Raw genomic sequence first — 16808 nt, 5'->3', positions numbered from 1 at the left:
GCAGTCCCTCTTTCCTGAAGAGCAAGATAATATGCATAATGTCTGAGGCAGAATTTTCCACTTTATTTGTAGGATCATCCTATCACCTTCCCAGCCAGCAGCATTTGTTAAAAATGTTAGCTTTCAGCCCAGTTTGGGTGGGCAATGGCATGAACACTTTTTGTTTCCATGTTAGAAATGGGAGCTGTCCGAAGAGCAGCAGCTCGGAGGCAATGTCGGCGAGGGCTCTTGGAGGATGACAGAGTATTTCTTGCAGCAGCAGCAAATTCTGTCTCTGTTTTTGTGCTCTTTGCTATGCTGACCTCTAGGGAAACTTTTCTGCAACGCAACTTGCCAAAGCATTTGTATAGGAAGCTACGATGGCTTCAAACCAGGCACTGCCCTTCTTATTCTAGGGAGCAGGTGCTTGGTGTCAAATGCAAAGCAGGCCTTCATGTGAAGGTGTATGTTGCCTGCTGCTTCCTCAGCTGGTTCCAGTAAGCTGGTTCCAGCATGCTTGAGTGAGTCAAGGTCTTGTAACCTGGTTTTGGCTGGGATAGAGTTAATATTCTTCCTAGCAGGTGGGGCAGTGCTGTGCTTTGGATTTGGCATGGTAATACTGTTGATAACACACTTGTTTTAGCTGTTCCTGAGCAATGCTTACACTAAGTCAAGGACTTCTCAGTCTCTCCTACTGCCCTGCCAGCAAGGAGGCCAGAGGTGCACAAGAAGCCAGGAGGGCACACACACCCCCAGGACAGCTGATGACCCAAACTGGCCAAAGGGATATCCCATACCATATGATGATGTCATGCTGAATAAAAATAGGGGGAGTTGGCTAAAGGGTCGGCAGCTGCTGCCTGGAGGACTGGCTAAGTATGGGTCAGTGGGTGGTAAAGAATTGTGCTGCACATCACTTCTTTTGTGTATTCTTTTAGCATTATTATTCCTTCATTTTCTGTCCTACTAAACTGTTTTTATCTCAATCCACAAGTTCTATGGTGTGCTGGTTGTTTTTTTTCTTTCAAATCCTTTCCCAGTCCCACTGGGAGAGGAGTGAGTGAATGGCTGTGTGGTGTTTAGCTGCCTGCCGGGTTAAACTACAACATCTTGGAACATCCGAGCAGGGGGCTCCATTGGCAGAGGAAGTGCATACTGAGTTACGAAATGGAGTGATTGCTCTGAATATTAGTGAACTGGGATGAAAAGGACTATGTGCTCTGAGTTTGTGGAAGGCAGCATATACTTTTTCATCCATTGTTAAGACTGCTTCAGCAATGGACGAAGTTGGTATCAAACATTTAAGTTCCAGCCTGACAGTTTTGGGAAGAAAATAGATTGCTTTTCCAAAGGAGCTGGGCTGAATGATGACTGTGCAAGTGCCTCCCATCAGCAGGCCATGAGTCTGTTCTGGAAGGGATGTTTCACGGGCTGAAAAGCCAGAAAGCTCTGCTTGGTTTGATGCTAGTTAGCAATTAAGTCCAAAAAAAAGGAAATGGAAGACTGAAGGCATGGAAGAGAACTTTTTGTTGCTTTGGAAATATTGTTTAAAGGAAGAGAAGAGATGTTAAGAGAGACAAGCATATTCCCTAGGAAAAACTTTGGAAGATCTTGTTTCATTTTCTCCTGATATTCCAAGAGGGAAAACTTGCTGAGAGTTGAGGACTAGCAACATTCTTCTTGCAGATACAAAAGCTAATGATGACCATTCTAGAGCAGTGAATTTCTTCTCTCTCAATTAGTCCACCTCAGGGTTCTACTTCATTTTTTTTCTCAAGCAGAAGATCTGAACACTATCTCAGTGGGGAAGGGTTCATATGGTAGACAAATGTAAAAGCTAATTCACTACTGTTCAGGTTTTGGCGGTGAAGGCACACAATGGAAAAGGCTCTACCTTTTCACTAAATTCAGGGTCCAACTATCACAGGCAACTACAGCACTTTCATAAACAGTGAAAACCATTTCATAAACTGGTCAGACTCCATCCCCTGCTGGATTTCAGTTCAGTTTCTCCTACTAGGAGATGACTCCAAACCCCCATTCTTTTAATGAATAAAACCCATACATTTCTCGGCTGTGTTATTGACAGTTTGCTTATAGCTGCTTGCACTAACTTGGTCTCTTGGTGCAAACAGTTGTTCTTTCTAGGTGTTTATCTCCTTTCCTAGCTTTGAGCTAAATTTGCAGAACACTGATTTCCTCCTTGCCTTTGTCATGCTCAACTAACCATGCTCTGCCGTCACCCCTTAAATTAAGATCTTTGTTTCACTGATGGTGTCCATAGCTTTTTCTGTTCTTATTGTGAATTCATCTTTCTCTAAGCATAACCAGAACAGACACCTTCTCAATTACCTAACAGTAACTTAAAGACAGCATTTATCTGTCTCAACTCTTTTACAGTATATGGGTTGCATCTGCCGTTTTTCTGGTAAATCCACTCGTCTCCTGGTTAACCAATATACAGGTCTTTATCCTTCTCTTTTTTTTTCTTTTTTTTTTCCCCTAACAGCCAAATTCCACGTTTCTAGAAACATTCTTCTGGTTAGGAAGAACAAACATTGCATGTTTAATCCTGCCAGCTTTTCCACAGCGCCTTGGGAAACACAAATGACAGCACTTCAGTCATCAGACAATCTTAGGGAAAGATACAAATACAACTGCAGTCAATAAATGGCAGAGGTAGTAACAAAAAAGCCCCAACGTGCCCAACAGAAACAACTCAATAAAAGATAGAATGTGTAGACCTTGGACTGCTTTTGTAAAATGGTTAGAAGATGAGTGAAGGCATACTGTATTTCAGAGAGTAAAAATAAGATTATCTTTTAAGACTTCCATGATTAACCAAAAAAAAAAAAAACCAAAAAAACCCACCCATCCAAGCCCCCTAGGATACTGAGACAATCAAATTCACACCAGAAATTAGAGACGCCACAGAAATGTTATTGTCTAGCTCTCTGCTTTGGGGAGTGATATTGTTTTTGTAAGAGGAAAAAGCAGGTTGATACTGAAAGACTGGAAATGAAACTTGCAAGTATGCTAACTAAGTGTTACTGCTTAGGAGAAAAAAGGCAGACACCTTTCCCCACTGCCCCCCCCATCCCAAGTAACAACAACAACAAAATGCTGAAACCTTATACTATAGGAATGGTGTTTGCAGTTATGTCTTATCTGGCAAGGTGTCAGTGTATGGTCAGCACATGAACACAGTGGTAAACACTGGATGAAAACACATAGGTAATGTAATTTAAAAAAAAGATCCCTACCAGGTCAGCAAACAAGCTACAAGGAATTCTGCTGAAAAATAAAAGTCTTCAAACTAGTGAAAACTCCTCCTACCTCTATTTTGATGGCTTTACAGCTTGTCCTGCACCAGAAGGATGTTGCTAAGGACCTTACACATCATGGTGACAAAGACAGGACACAGAAGGAAGAAAGTGCAAGGAGAATCTTACCAAAAAAAGAAGTGATAATGTTGCCCATGAAGCATGTAGCACAGCCTCCTCCTTCCTGGTGACTAGCTCAGCAACTATTTGCATCAATTGTATGACATCAAAAATGGTGGTCAGTTGCTCGGAATAGGCTCTTGGGAGCCTCAATGCACTCTCGTAGATCCAACAAAGTACTTGAGGGAAAAACAATCCAGAACTTGGGTGCTGGTTTTGTTTTGTTTTAAATTAAATTACCTAAGTGTTAGCCCAAGTTCCCTCCGTGGGATGGCTGCCAGGGAAGTCCTTTTCTAAGGCCTCATTTTCTAGAGCTGGCACCCCAGTGTTTTTGGAGCTGACAGTATTTTGGCTGCACCTTTCCAAGTGTGTTTTCATCCAGTGTTTACCACTGTGTTCATATGCTAACCATACAATGACACCTTGCCAGATAAGAGATACCTGCAAGCACCATTCTTATGGCATAAGATTTCAGCTTGCTATGGAACAAGTAAGACCTGACCTCTTCAGACAACTGGTTGTCACACCACTACGGACACCACTGCCAAAATGTATCTTCTAATCTAATCTTGCCCTCTTATTCACTCTTTCCCGCTAAGCCTGATAGAAACGAGTTGTAACACATCTCAAATTTTCTGGCTCTTTGGGAATCCAACAGTTAGCACTATGCCATCACTGCCTCCAACACTTCCGAAGGATTTTGTTCTCTGAAAGGAATCTGCTTCAGGTCTGCTTTGTTATGTCAAGAACCTATGAATTTCTGCAGGTTTTCACTGTCAAATCCTATGCCACCATTGCCTGATGGCTGAGAGCTGCCAAAACTGACGTGACTGCTGTTGGCAAATTGTTCTACAACCTAGTGTAGCCAATTTCCAGGCTGAGTAAACTTGGTGCAATTAGCAGCTTGGCTTCCAGTCAAGAACCTTCTCTGACAAGTCACAAGGCTCGCTCCACATGCAAAACCACCAGCGCTCTACTGCTAATCACACAACGCCTTCAAACAATATAATCTTGCTCCTGAAATTCTAGTGAATGCTTGGGAGTCAATTAGAAATTGCAGCCTATGTTGAGTTGTCAAGATCTGTGCTGTGTAATTATCCACAGTCTCTACAACTGTCTCTATGATGTAGGGTTGTTGGTAACATGCACAGGAGAATCTCTTTACTGTCACACAATATTCACGTACACAATGAGCAGCAAAGGATATCAGCAAAGCTGAGAACGTCTTCCAGGCCACTATGGAAAGATAAGGTATTCCATAGTAGTCACAGATGAGGTCTGGGAAGTATGGCGCTTTGCACAATGGGGAAGATATGAAGTATGTTGCTACTGACCCCTAAGCTGCACAGAATTTTCATTATGTGTAATGCGATCGTAAATAAACATAATTCCACAAAGTATAAAAGCATCATTGTCTAGGTCAGAGTAATCCTTCTTGGACGGTGACTTTCCTTCCTGAAATGGAAGGTGGGCCAGCTTACCAGGCTCTTTCCTTTACCATTCTATGGGACATCATTAAAGAAGATAAAAAATGAACATGGTTGTTTTCTGCGTGACACGCATCAGGAAACCCAAAGGAAAGTGTGTATGTGTATGTGTATGTGTATGTGTATGTGTATGTGTATGTGTATGTGTGCATAACTAGAGAAGTATGTAACGGATGCTTTGATGACAATGTCTGTAGGAAATGTGAGTTGGACTGGAGAGATGAAGGGTGGAGTAAAATAACAAACTTGCAAAAAGAGTCTTGCTGGAAGTGGATGATGTACAGGACCTGGACAGAAGAAATACTTTTGCTTGGGTTTAGGAAAAAAAGAAAAAGAGGAAATGGTTGGAGGGATTCAAGGTATTGAAATACATGAGTGGAAAAGAGGTGAGGGGTTTGTTTATTTTTAAGTCACGTTTTACATAGAAAATAATTAGTAGGTCGGTAAACGCAAGGTAGCCAGAAGACTATTAACTGCCTAAGGGAAAACAACAAATTCTACTTTTGAAGCACTAAGGATGACATTCAAGATGGCATGGCAGACATACCTAATGAAATAAAACCAGCTCAAGAAGCTCAGCAGAAGTACAGGCAGCACAGCGGCAGCTCCCATCACGGAAACACAGAAGGTAGAGAGGGCAGATAAAGGGAAGAAGGAGCTTGAGACTCTATTAGAGTCTGAAATCAGAAGTCAAGGACTTCGGAAGAAAACTTGAAATACCCTAAACTGAAGTTTTTTTCAATAGTGTAAGAGTGCCAAAATCTGTTTTACAGGAACCAATGAAATTGCTTTCCTGATCAGAGTTAAGTATGCTTTGTAACAGGAGTGATCTCCTCCCAGATGCTAGTTCAGCAAGCATTCTTATACCACCAAGTTAATAATTAGGGCCTACACAAAATAAAACCAGGAAAAATTACCTAGCCGTAGGTTTTTCTACACTGCCTTCTGGAGCTCCCTTTTCAGTTGGCCCTGCTATCATTCCTTGATCACATTGTGCTTTTTTTTTTTCTCGCCTAGCAACTACTTTGACTAAAGCAAATCAAAATAGCCTGTGTCCTGAGTATTATTAAACATCAGAAAAAATTAGCAAATGTTCATTTTCATAGGAGACATAATAAGTGTGACTGAACTGCTAATGTCTTGCGTTACCGTTCTCCACTTTCATAGCTGAGTCAAAGAACCACCATAAGGAAGGCAAAGTGCCATATGGCCCCGCGCTGAGGCTGGGGAGGCCAGGGTACCGCTCTCCTTTGCAGGGTTAAGAAAGAGGAAACAAAATAAGATTAATGTTAAAACTGTTCTTTAGGATCAATCCTAAGGCTTGGATTAACTCTCCAGCATCTCTCTTGGTCTATAGGCTGTTTCAGGAAGGAATCGCTTTATTACTGAAGAATATCCTGAGCGGTTCAGCTAATGCTGATTGGGTGGAGAAACCAATTTTATCCTGTTCCTGGTTCCGCTGTCAGGCTGAAGAAGAGCATTGCCCACATAGAAATAAAGTTCCATAGTTCACAGTACAGAAATCACCCAGTATTTCTCTTTTTGACATTCACCCAGTGTCAATTATGATCATGATCTATTCACTGGATTTGCTTTGGTGACTGGGAACTAACAGTATTTAGTATAGTGGGTAAACCAGGAAGGATGAAGGGCATCACTTCCCCTGAAGTGACCAGGCCACTTCATATGAATACTGTAAATTAGCAATGGGTGTAACTCCCATGATCTTGCTAAAGAAAAATAAAAAGCTTTTGTTATGTTATTTGTAGGATACTGTTTAGTTTTACCCAATTCGCAACCATGCGCAGATAGGAGACCTGGTCACGTGAGATACTCTGCTTTATATTGACTTTAAAAAGTAAAACAAAGGACAAAGAAATGGTAACCCTAAATCTGCCTTATGCCTCTTGCCATTAACAGCAATCAGACTGAGGATGTTCTCAGTCAGAATGGCTTTAGTGATACCATGCACCAGCACTTAAATTCTCTTAGATTTATGGCAGGGTTGTGTGACAGTTGTGCACAACAGTAGCAAACTTGGTACCTCACAAGTATTTTATTAGGTCTCCTCTGATCACTGCTTTTAACTGAATTGCTGAGAAACCAAAACACTCCAATACCTGTTCACTATTAAATATCTATTTAGCAACCCTGCTGATCATTAAACGATAGCAACGACCAAGGACTTTCTCAACCAGAACGAAATCTTTCTTTGCAGTCTGTTTACATCTTCTCGCATGCATCACTAAACCTTGAATTTAACCTACTGCCTTTGTCTAAGAGAAAAAATAATTTTTTCCTTCACCTGTGAATTTGGAGGGGGTTTTTGCTTCCCTTTCAGACTCCAAACATTTGAGGGGGAGGCCTGAGAACAGAAAACGTAGTTTTTCTTTCATCTCACTTAACCATGCTGTAAATTCTGGTGAGCTAACAGCCTATACACGAATTGGCTCAACTGAAAATTGCAAATGTATTCCTCAAGTTATGTTTCTTTATTAGAATATTATAAATACCAAACTTTCAGCAGATTTCCCTGAAGGGAGAAATTAGTATATGACATTTTAGTGGTCTCATTATGCTTACACAAGCCCGCAGGTGAGTACTTTGGCTCATCTCCATGGATGTCTTCATCCATCACTTCTCAACGTGCAGATCTCAAGATGCTGTACATTCCTGCTTGCCACAGCTCTGCTCAGGCCCCGGACTTCATCTGAGGCCTCAGAGAGACCTGTTATCACTGTGTGGTATCCTGTAAGGTAGGGTGGGCACCAGTTTGATACTTGCTTGTGTTGACCTTGACCAGAAGAAAACAGAGTTGCTACCAAATGGAACTAAAACTTAGTTATTAAATTAAATCCTTCATATGAAAATCACTGATTGGACATGAATTCACGCTTTGGCTAGCTGGTGGAGAGTTTAGACATCTTCTTATCAGGCCTTTCTATGCAGGCCTTTCACTTTGATTCAATTCATAGAAAATCTCCATAGCTTTCCTCTGCTGAATTTTGTCTTCTCAGGTGACAAAACTTCAAATAATTGTGTTACATCTTTCAGTGTAGAAATACATACAAAACCCTTAAGTGCCTCTTGTAAAAACATTCAAAACCACAGTCATTCTCACTTCTTCAAACAATGAATAAAGCCCCTGCAAACTTGATGTTCTGTCCACCATGGCATCTTGCTCACAGCTTTTCCAAAATGGAGTGCCGACTCTTGGAGCTTTAGAGGCTTTCATGCCTCTAATGCCAATTTCATCCATGCAATGCTCTTAGGCTAGTAAGACTGCAAACTGGGGGAAGGTGGAAAGCTTGGGCTTGTGGTTTTTTCCTCTACAACTTTCGAAGTTTCTACAAGTAATTTACATTCTACTACAGCATTTTTCACTGAAAGCCGCTACGAAAACATCAACACACTTTGCACGGGTAGGCAGAATGAAATACCTGCTACACTGCTCAGGCAGATGATCTGAATGGGGCAGGTGTAGGGCCCCAAGGAAGTACTTCACTGGGGTTGTTCAGCCTGGAGAAGGCTCAGAGGAGACCTTATAGCTACCTTCCCGTACCTGAAGGGGGCCTACATGAAAAGGACCGTTCACGAAGACTTGTAGTGATAGAATGAGGATCAATGGGTACCAACTGGAGAGGGGCAGATTTAGACTAGACATAAGAAGGAACTTCTTCACTGTGAGAATGGCGAGGTACCGGCTTGGCCTGCGCAGTGAAGTTGTGGATGCCTCATCCCTGGAGGTGTTCGAGGCCACGCTGGATGGGGCTTTGGGCAGCCTGGTCTGGTGGGAGGTGTCCCTGCCCATGGCAGGGGGGTTGGAACTGGATGATCTTTCTGGTCCCTTCTAACCCAACCCATTCCACGATCCTCTGACTGGGGCCAGCACTGCCCCCTGCACCCGGCAGCAGCGCCCGCACGCCGCCAGCGCTCCCCGAACACAAGCAAGGCAGGGTGGTGGCAAGGCCCTAGACTTGAGCGTCCGGGCGGGGACATAGCTCGCCCCGCGGTCCCTGCAAGGAGAAACAGCACCTCGTCCCCTCCCGCCGCCGGAAGCGCCCTTTGGCCCCGTGCGAGGGCGACCTCGCGAGAGGTACGAGATCTCGCGGGAGGGGCGAAGTTTCGCGGGAGACGGGGGGGCGGGGGGGAGCGAAATCTCGCGACAGCCGAGCGGAGGGGAAACACGCTCACGACGAAGTCTCGCGACATCCGTGGGGACAGGGACACACGCTCTCGACGAAGTCTCGCGAGAGCCGCCGCTCGGGTGCCTCGCAAGGAGGGGCGAAGTCTCGCGAGAGCGGGGCCGGGCTCTGCCGGCTCCGGGCGCGATTGGCGGGGAGCGGCGCTGTGTCTCCCCTCGCCCCCCCGCCGCGCAAGCGCCGCGCGCCCCCGGTGCGTGTGTGCCCGCGCGCGTCCCGCCCGGTCCCGGCGCCGAGCGCGGAGAGAAGAGGACGGGACGGGGGGGAGGGGGCGAGGAGATAAAACCGGCGCGGATCCGGCCTGACGCCGACCCCGCCTTTCCCTCCCTTCCTCCCGCCCCCCGCGGCGCCGGGCGGGGATGGAGTAAGGAGGCCGCGGCCCTTCCGCGTCGCGGGGCGGCGCGAGCCTCCGGCCGCCCCCCCCCCCCCCCCCCCCACGGCGAAGCAGCGATCGAGGCGCCGGCGACCCTCTCTCCCCCCCCGCCTTCCCCCCACTCCATGAGGCGGCTTCCCGGAGGGCTCGGATTCCTCGTCCGTGAGTGAGCTCGATGCCGAGCACCTCGGAGGCGGCGGCCGGTGGGAGCGGGGGCGGCCGGGGCTGGGGGAGCGCGGCGGCGGAGGCGGCGGCCGCCGACAAGAAGCGGCTGCATCACCGGCGGCGGAAGCGCTTCGCGGCCCAGCCGCAGCCGCCGCCGCCGGCCCCGCACCCGCTGCTCTTCCCGCTCCTGCAGCCGCCGCTCCTGCAGCCCCCGCTCCTGCAGCCGCCGCTGCCGCCGCAGTCCCTGCTCTTCCTGGCGGCCACCGGCGCCTCCTCCTGCTGCGGGGACGGGGGGGAGCGGAAGCGGCCGCGGGGCAAGCGGCGCTCGGGCTCCCGGCACAAGCGGCGTCGGGGCCGCGGCGGCGGCGGGGCGGGCAGCGCGGCGGCCGAGGCGGAGAAGCGGCGCGGGAGCGCGGCGCTGGGCGCGCTGGTGGAGGAATACGACGACGTGAGCTCGCAGTCCGAGGGGCTGGTGGGCGGCGGCGCGGGGGGCGCGGGCAGCGGCCCCGGCAGCCCGGGCTCTTCGCCGGGGCGCCAGCGGAGCGAGGCGGAGCGCGGCGGCCGGTCCCGCCGGGAGCACCGCAGCGGCAGCCGCCGCTCCAAGGAGCGGCACCGCGAGCACCGCCGGCGGGGGGAGGACAAGGCGCAGCAGGAGGGGGCGGCGGGCCGCGCGGCCGCCGAGGCCGCCTCGTCCTCCTCTTCCAAGTCCCGCAGTCGCCACGACCGCGCCGGGGGCCCGGACCGGGAGGGACTCAAGGGCGGCGGCGGCAGCGACGGCCGCAGGAAGGGCTCCCTCGCCTCGCCCGGCGGCGGCGGCAGGAAGGAGCGGGAGGGCAAAGCGCGCCGCGGCCGGACTAAAGCGGCCAAGGAGCCGCCGTCGGCCTACAGAGACCCGCCGAAGGCCTACCGAGACGACAAGCCCGAGCCCAAGGCCTACCGGCGGCAGCGCTCGTCCCCCAGCCCCGGCCGGGACGACAGCCCCCCGCCGCACCGCTCCTCGCAGAGCCAGCGGAGCCGCAAGTCGCTCAGCCCCGCGGGCGGCCGCTCACCCCTCAGCCCCTACAGCCGCCGCCGCTCCCCCAGCTACAGCCGGCACAGCTCCTACGAGCGCGGCGGGGATGTGTCGCCCAGCCCCTACGGCAGCTGGCGGCGGTCGCGGAGCCCCTACAGCCCCGTTATCCGGTGAGTCTGGGCCCTGGGGGGGGGAGGAGGGGGCGGGAAGGGGAGGCCAAGCTCGCGTCTAGCCACCAAAGCCTTCGCGCTTGCCCTGTCGCCGCTGGAAAGCTGCGGCGGGGGGAAGGGGAGCAGGATAGTACAAAGATCCTCCTGTCCAGTCTTTGGGAGAAAGGGAGACGCGGCCGTCCCTGACGCTTGTGCAGCCACTTTCTTTCTGTGGGAGAGACCACCTAGCCGGAATAAGGCTTTTTAAATCTCGAAGGGCACGAGAACGTTTTCAGATGAACCACTGAATGAAGACAATTCTTGGAGATCGGGATTTTTTGAGGACCGATTTTGACTTTTCAGTCTTAAAGTATGGAGATAGGCAGGTACTTTTTTATGTATCCTGCTCCCTTGTATGGAAGGATGTGCCTTGAACATATTTGTTTGGTGTAACACAAATACTTCTGTTTAAGAGCAGACTGTTGGGAGACAATGTGTGTTAGAAGTGTTCTTTTCAGAGGTCTGTAGAGAGACTTGGGCTTTCTGTTTTGCTAGGAAAAGCGCTCAATGTCAAGTTCTACTACGTTGTCTTTTCTGCTTTACACAACCTGGAAACGTATGTAAGCTCTTTTCCCAGCCAATTTACATATGTATTTTATGCGTACTTATAGATCTCTTTTTTACTGTTAGTTAGTGGGAACTCAGAACGTAAAGTCCTCTGACACTTTGAATTTTATATTCAGAGGAAATATGGATGATATCTGTCCATTCAGATACAAACAGTTCTGTGGAATTAAAGCTCTTCTTAATAGTTTAACTTGCAGCAAAACCACTGGGTATTTAAAATATCTGCTTAATACGTATTTGTAACTGAAGATTTTTACCTTCTGTATTGGAATCTTGCTATTACCTCATTGTTTACAGGCTTGCTTACATCTGGGCTTCAGTTTTAAATGTATTGGTAGATTTGCTGCTCTACTAGCAAGAGTTTTGTTCACAAGGCATTACCTGGTGGGTTGTTTGAGACTGTTCTCTGTTGTTTTTGATGACCACTTGGCACTGGTTACTGTTTGTGTGTCCCACAGTACATCCACTGAGAATGCTGAAGCTGTTTCTGGCTCTCAGTAGAGTCTGCTGTCTTGGGTGTGTGTCAAAAAGTGTTTAAAGAGCAAAGTAGCAAACCTGTGCCCTGCTTTGTTCCGAGGGATAGAACAACGGTGCCTTTGGAACAAAACAGTGATTATTTTAAGTTATAGTTGTATAGAATAGGTTTGTAAACAATAGGATGTTTCAAGCAGAAAACATTGGGTGCTCTGAAAAACAGCACTTCGTCCTTGTGGTTCCAGTTGTTGTTCCACGAGAGCCTGTAACAAGTGGTTAAGGATACTCTGTTGAGATTATTTGAGTAAAGAATAATGTAAATATTATGTGTGCAGTTTGACTTTAACAGTTTTGGAAACAGATTATTTTCTGTAGATGTGTATATCCTCCAATAAGAAAGATAAGAATGGCAAGCAAAATTATGTACGCTAGGTTTGCACGTAAGACTAGCTGTGTTAGTCAGATTGACAGTCCAGGTAGCGTAGGGACCTTGTGCCCTGACTGGCAGGGACGGATGTAGTAGAAGGAAATCTTGTATAGGGGAGATTTGCAGAACGAAACTTGTAGGACTGTTTTGTTTCTTTTTTTTTGTTATGCTAGCGGGTCTGTGATTCGAAGCAAGAGAGCTTAAATCTCCCAATTTTTGTGGGCTACAGGAAGTTTCCAGGAGTTAGCTGTCTGACTTCAGGCCTGCCTTTCTCCAGTTAAACTGTAATTTACATCGTATATTTAACTATATGCAGATAAATTACTTAACAAATGTTAGGTTGTCTGGTTTATTGGAGAGGTGTTGGAATGGCTGAGAGAAGAGGTTGCTATATGTAGAAAGCAAGGTCAGTCTGTCCTATTGTGGCATTCATTGTAAAAATGTCATTTGGGCAGAAACCAAAAGTGAAGATAAGCCCAGCTGCTCATAATGTTTGCCTGTTGTGGATAAATGCAAGCTAGTTTTTTCTTTGCTCGCGTACAGCTATTATGCATTATGTGTATTGCAGTGGCGTGAGGAAATAAACATGAGAGGTTTACAGTTGTTTCAGCCATGCAAAACTGTCATAATTGCTTTTTTTTTTTTTTTCTTGGGTCTGTGGTACTGCACCCAAAACTCTGAAAACTTCTTGCTGTGCTGTAATGTGTAGGTAATGTAGGTAATGGTGTAGTGGCCTTAGACTTGATAAAATATTACAATTTCATGAAGGCAACAGCTTCTTACAGCACCTGTTGTCTTCATCTAGATGATTTAAAGACTTAATTCTGGGCTTGTATCCAGCTGTAATGATGTCAAGACAGTAGGAACTTCATATGTGACTGAGCATTCCAGGCCGCTGATCTTTTTGCTCTTTCATTCTGTATCTCACGTATGTGTCTTCTGCAGTATTATGTAAATTATCTAGTTATTTTGGTATGCAGAAAATGATGATGAAATTGTTCTAGCACACTTGGAAAGCTCATGTGTCTAGAGTGCTGGGGTTTTTTCATCTAGGTCTCTGAGCTGCTTAAGGAGAAACTTCTAGTAAACAGTTGGAGAGAAGCAAGTGAGGTCAGCTTCTCTCATTTAAATCCCTCATTTTCTCAAGCCACAGCAACAGTGTGGTTGCTGTGAGTTAGGAGTTTTGAATAGCAGTAATGATTCTACTGTCTTTCGGTGATGTTGCCTGGATGTGGGTTCTGAAGAGAAGTAGATGCTAGATATGCATTCCACGCTCAAAAAATTCTTTTTGAATGATAGACTGTCTTTTCCGTTACAATAACAGTAAACGTCTGTGTTCTGGGCAAACTGGTTGTTTGAGCTGCTTCCATGTGTTGGACAAAACTTTATTTGCTGCTGGTGGGTTTGTATTGCTGTATTTTCTTGTGGATAGCAACACAGCTGTTCTAAAGTAGCACGTGCATGTTTTCACCACGGAGATTCTTCCGTAATACTGAAAGTAAGAGGTTTTTCTTCTGAAAAGCTGACTGGATTTTAAAAAACAAAAAAAAACCCAATAAAAAAAAGAGGCAGAAAAAAGAACCTGAAACCCCTATGGTTGACAAAATAAGCAGACGCAGTCTCTCTTTGGGTACTAGTTTAGGATGAAATTGTAGGAAGAGGAGAAATGCTTTTCATAAGTTCAGTCAGGTCATATGCTATGTGATCACACATTTAATTCAGTTAGCTGTATAGATGAGTAATCACATCTTTCCAAATTTGGGTACGCCTACCCATCTGCCTAGATAAAAGTGAGTGAGTGGGGCACTATGAGCCTAGTACTACTGTGTGCGTGGATGTTGCTTATGGGAAAAATACAAGATTTCTTTTCGAACTGGTACTACAGAGCCATCTCATTCTCTTAACTGCAGCTAGTCTGTAGCAGTAAGGCTCTGTCTGCTAAATATGGATCATTTATGTGCAAAACCAAAACAAGCGTAGGGAAAATGGTAAAATACGTATTCAGCTAGTAAATGTCTTCTTTATGGAGAAGACATGGTTTCATACACTGGTATGAAAATAACTTTGAATCCAGTAATTCTGCTGCTTTTGGACTTAAAGGTGTAGGAGAGATTTTTCAGACATTTTTTCCCGTTTGGTGTAAACAGATGTTTTTTTACATAAAGCTCTATTCTTGTTTTTTTTAAAACTGTGTTTTGCAGAATTTAAGATGTGAAACAGTAGGTTTTTGCTGCTTGGAATAGCTAATTTTTCCAGTGCGTATTGAAGCTTTCACTCTAATACATATTCTGAATTTATTAAGATTTGTTTCATTACTTGGCAGTGGACTTAGCCTTTTGCCCAGCCATGCCGATGTGCCTTTCCTTGTTGTGCTGCTTTTTTAACTTAAGGAGGGATGTGCCTTAATTTGAAAAATCCTGACATTTACTGTGTTTAGAACACAGCATTTGAGTTGGCTTAATTTTTTGCTGTTTGATTTCTTTGTAGGCAGAGTTCTTCTCTGAAAATACAGAGTTATAAAGCAGATTTAAGAAAAATAAAACTGAAGTTCAGATTTTTTTTGTATTTAGGTTGTATGTATTGGAGACCCTTTTAAAGATTTATGCTTTGAATAAGCAAGGCAAGTTATGTAGTGTTCGTGCACAAAGCAACTGAGGGAAAGCTGAAATTCATTGATAAAAGGTATTGAGTGAGAGAGCAGCATTAGTGTTAATGGCTTAAAGAAATTAATTATATGTTAGCCTGCTAATGCAACATGGCAAAGCTGTACTATGAACTGAAACGTTTTGTCAAGGTGGTTTATGTTACTGAGATATTATACGTGTCTTAGAAGATCTGTGGTGAAGCCAATTGATGAAAATTTAAGTCTCCCTCTTCAAATACATTGTGGCCTTACTGTGAGGGGAAAGATGGCAGTGCTTAGTCAGTAGTGCAGCATTCACAGGTATGTAATGAAGGAGCTCATCTGCAGTGGGTACTTTAATGTCCTTCAGTCTGTTCAGTTTCTTGTTTTTCCACTCTTACTCTCATGAAGAGAGGATGGTGTCTTGTCAAAAAGTTACTGACAAAATCAGTTCCCTTGTTTTGACTCTGTAGGTTCTGATACCTTCAGAGCATGATAGTGTTAGTGCTTGGGTAGCACGTGTAGCTTGCTACTAGGCATGAAGGATTTATCTTGCTCTTAAAGCGGTTAAGAAGAAAAGAGGTTTTCAAATTTACAAACATGGGTAAGACAACGCATGACTGTTCTGATCTGTCAGTAAAATATATGCTTTTTGTGTTAGAATAAAGGAAGGATTGGAATAGGAAAGAAAGAAGCACCTAGAAAAGTAGAATGGCAAGAAAAATACATGTAAGCTGAGCAAAACCTGTATTCCTGGAAATCTGACGTGTAACACTTAACTTTTCTTCCCTCTCTGCTTTCAAATATCAAGAGTCAAATGTAACACTTTAAATCACTACTTGGAATTCTTTCCTTCTATGTTTGAGAATCTAAGTGATATTATATCAATAGACTTGTTAAGTCCATTAATAAGCCTACTGTTTGGCAGTTGATAAGTGAACCAGTGAAGTATAACAGGGATGTTGCCTTGTGAGAAGGAGGAACATTAGAACAGTTTCAAAATTTGTAACTAATTGCACTTTGATATATTAAGTAGGATTTTACACAGTGAATAATTGTATAGTGTTAGTAAAGCAGAGAAAAAAACAAATTCTTGTTTTATAAAATCGAAGGTGCCAGGAACAAATATTAAAAAACTATGATACCTAAACCAACGCTCTTTTTATTATTTATTTCTTGGGAGGAAAGGCTTTTTTTGTTTGTTTTTCTGACAAATGGAGGAAAGCAGTGCTGAGTTTTGGTTTTGAGGTGACTTTCTTCCTAGTGGTTTCTTCCTCTGTCAGTTTCTTAAAATCTGCCTCTTGTCATACCTTTTTTTCTGACTTCGTTTTATAGCTAGACATAATATTATGTAATTACTTCAGTTTCTCTTTGCAGCTAATCTAGTTGTGCTCCTGGTCTCCTTTGTTGCTGTCTTTAGGGAAGGAAAAAAGCAGCTTTATGTAAAGAGCTTCTTAGTTCTAATGCAGGCTGGACCTATTGGTAGTTAAGTTTTTTGGGCAAATTTTTTAACGTTTTTTTCTTCCCATCCCCCATATAAAAAAACCTTACTGAAATCTGTACATGGCTCAGAAGTGATTTCACGAATGTCATGAAGGTTGGCGAATGTCTTGAAGTCTGGCAGTTAACATCTCTGTAGGGATATAGACTTGTGTGATATGAATTCAGGGTGCTTGTAGAAGACTGTCAGTGGATGAGCGTGACAAAGGTACTTGTAAATGAGGCAGAACTTCTGAGTGCAAATAGGAAGAAACATCAGAAGAAACTCAAACAGGGGCTTCTGAGTAGTCTCTCCCCGTGTATTTTACCGGCAGATGCTGGTGCTTTTGGTTTGGGAGGTCTGGGTG

The 16808-nt window shown here is 45.2% G+C and overlaps 1 protein-coding gene across 5 annotated transcripts in view; it reads left to right on the top strand.

Moving 5' to 3' along the window:
• The first annotated feature begins 9595 nt into the window (after nucleotides 1-9595).
• The window catches only part of CDK13 (cyclin dependent kinase 13), a 47661-nt gene continuing 40448 nt past the window's right edge, over nucleotides 9596-16808 (top strand). For all 5 annotated transcript variants that reach the window (XM_069859789.1, XM_069859786.1, XM_069859788.1 and 2 more), the window contains exon 1: nucleotides 9596-10831. In XM_069859789.1, the coding sequence (XP_069715890.1) occupies nucleotides 9660-10831 (1172 nt within the window). In that variant the 5' untranslated portion in view covers nucleotides 9596-9659. The remainder of the gene's footprint in view (nucleotides 10832-16808) is intronic.

The sequence above is a fragment of the Phaenicophaeus curvirostris genome, chromosome 6 (genome assembly GCF_032191515.1).
Source record: "Phaenicophaeus curvirostris isolate KB17595 chromosome 6, BPBGC_Pcur_1.0, whole genome shotgun sequence".
Lineage (NCBI taxonomy): Eukaryota > Metazoa > Chordata > Aves > Cuculiformes > Cuculidae > Phaenicophaeus > Phaenicophaeus curvirostris.
This window is presented reverse-complemented; position numbering and strand designations above follow the sequence as displayed.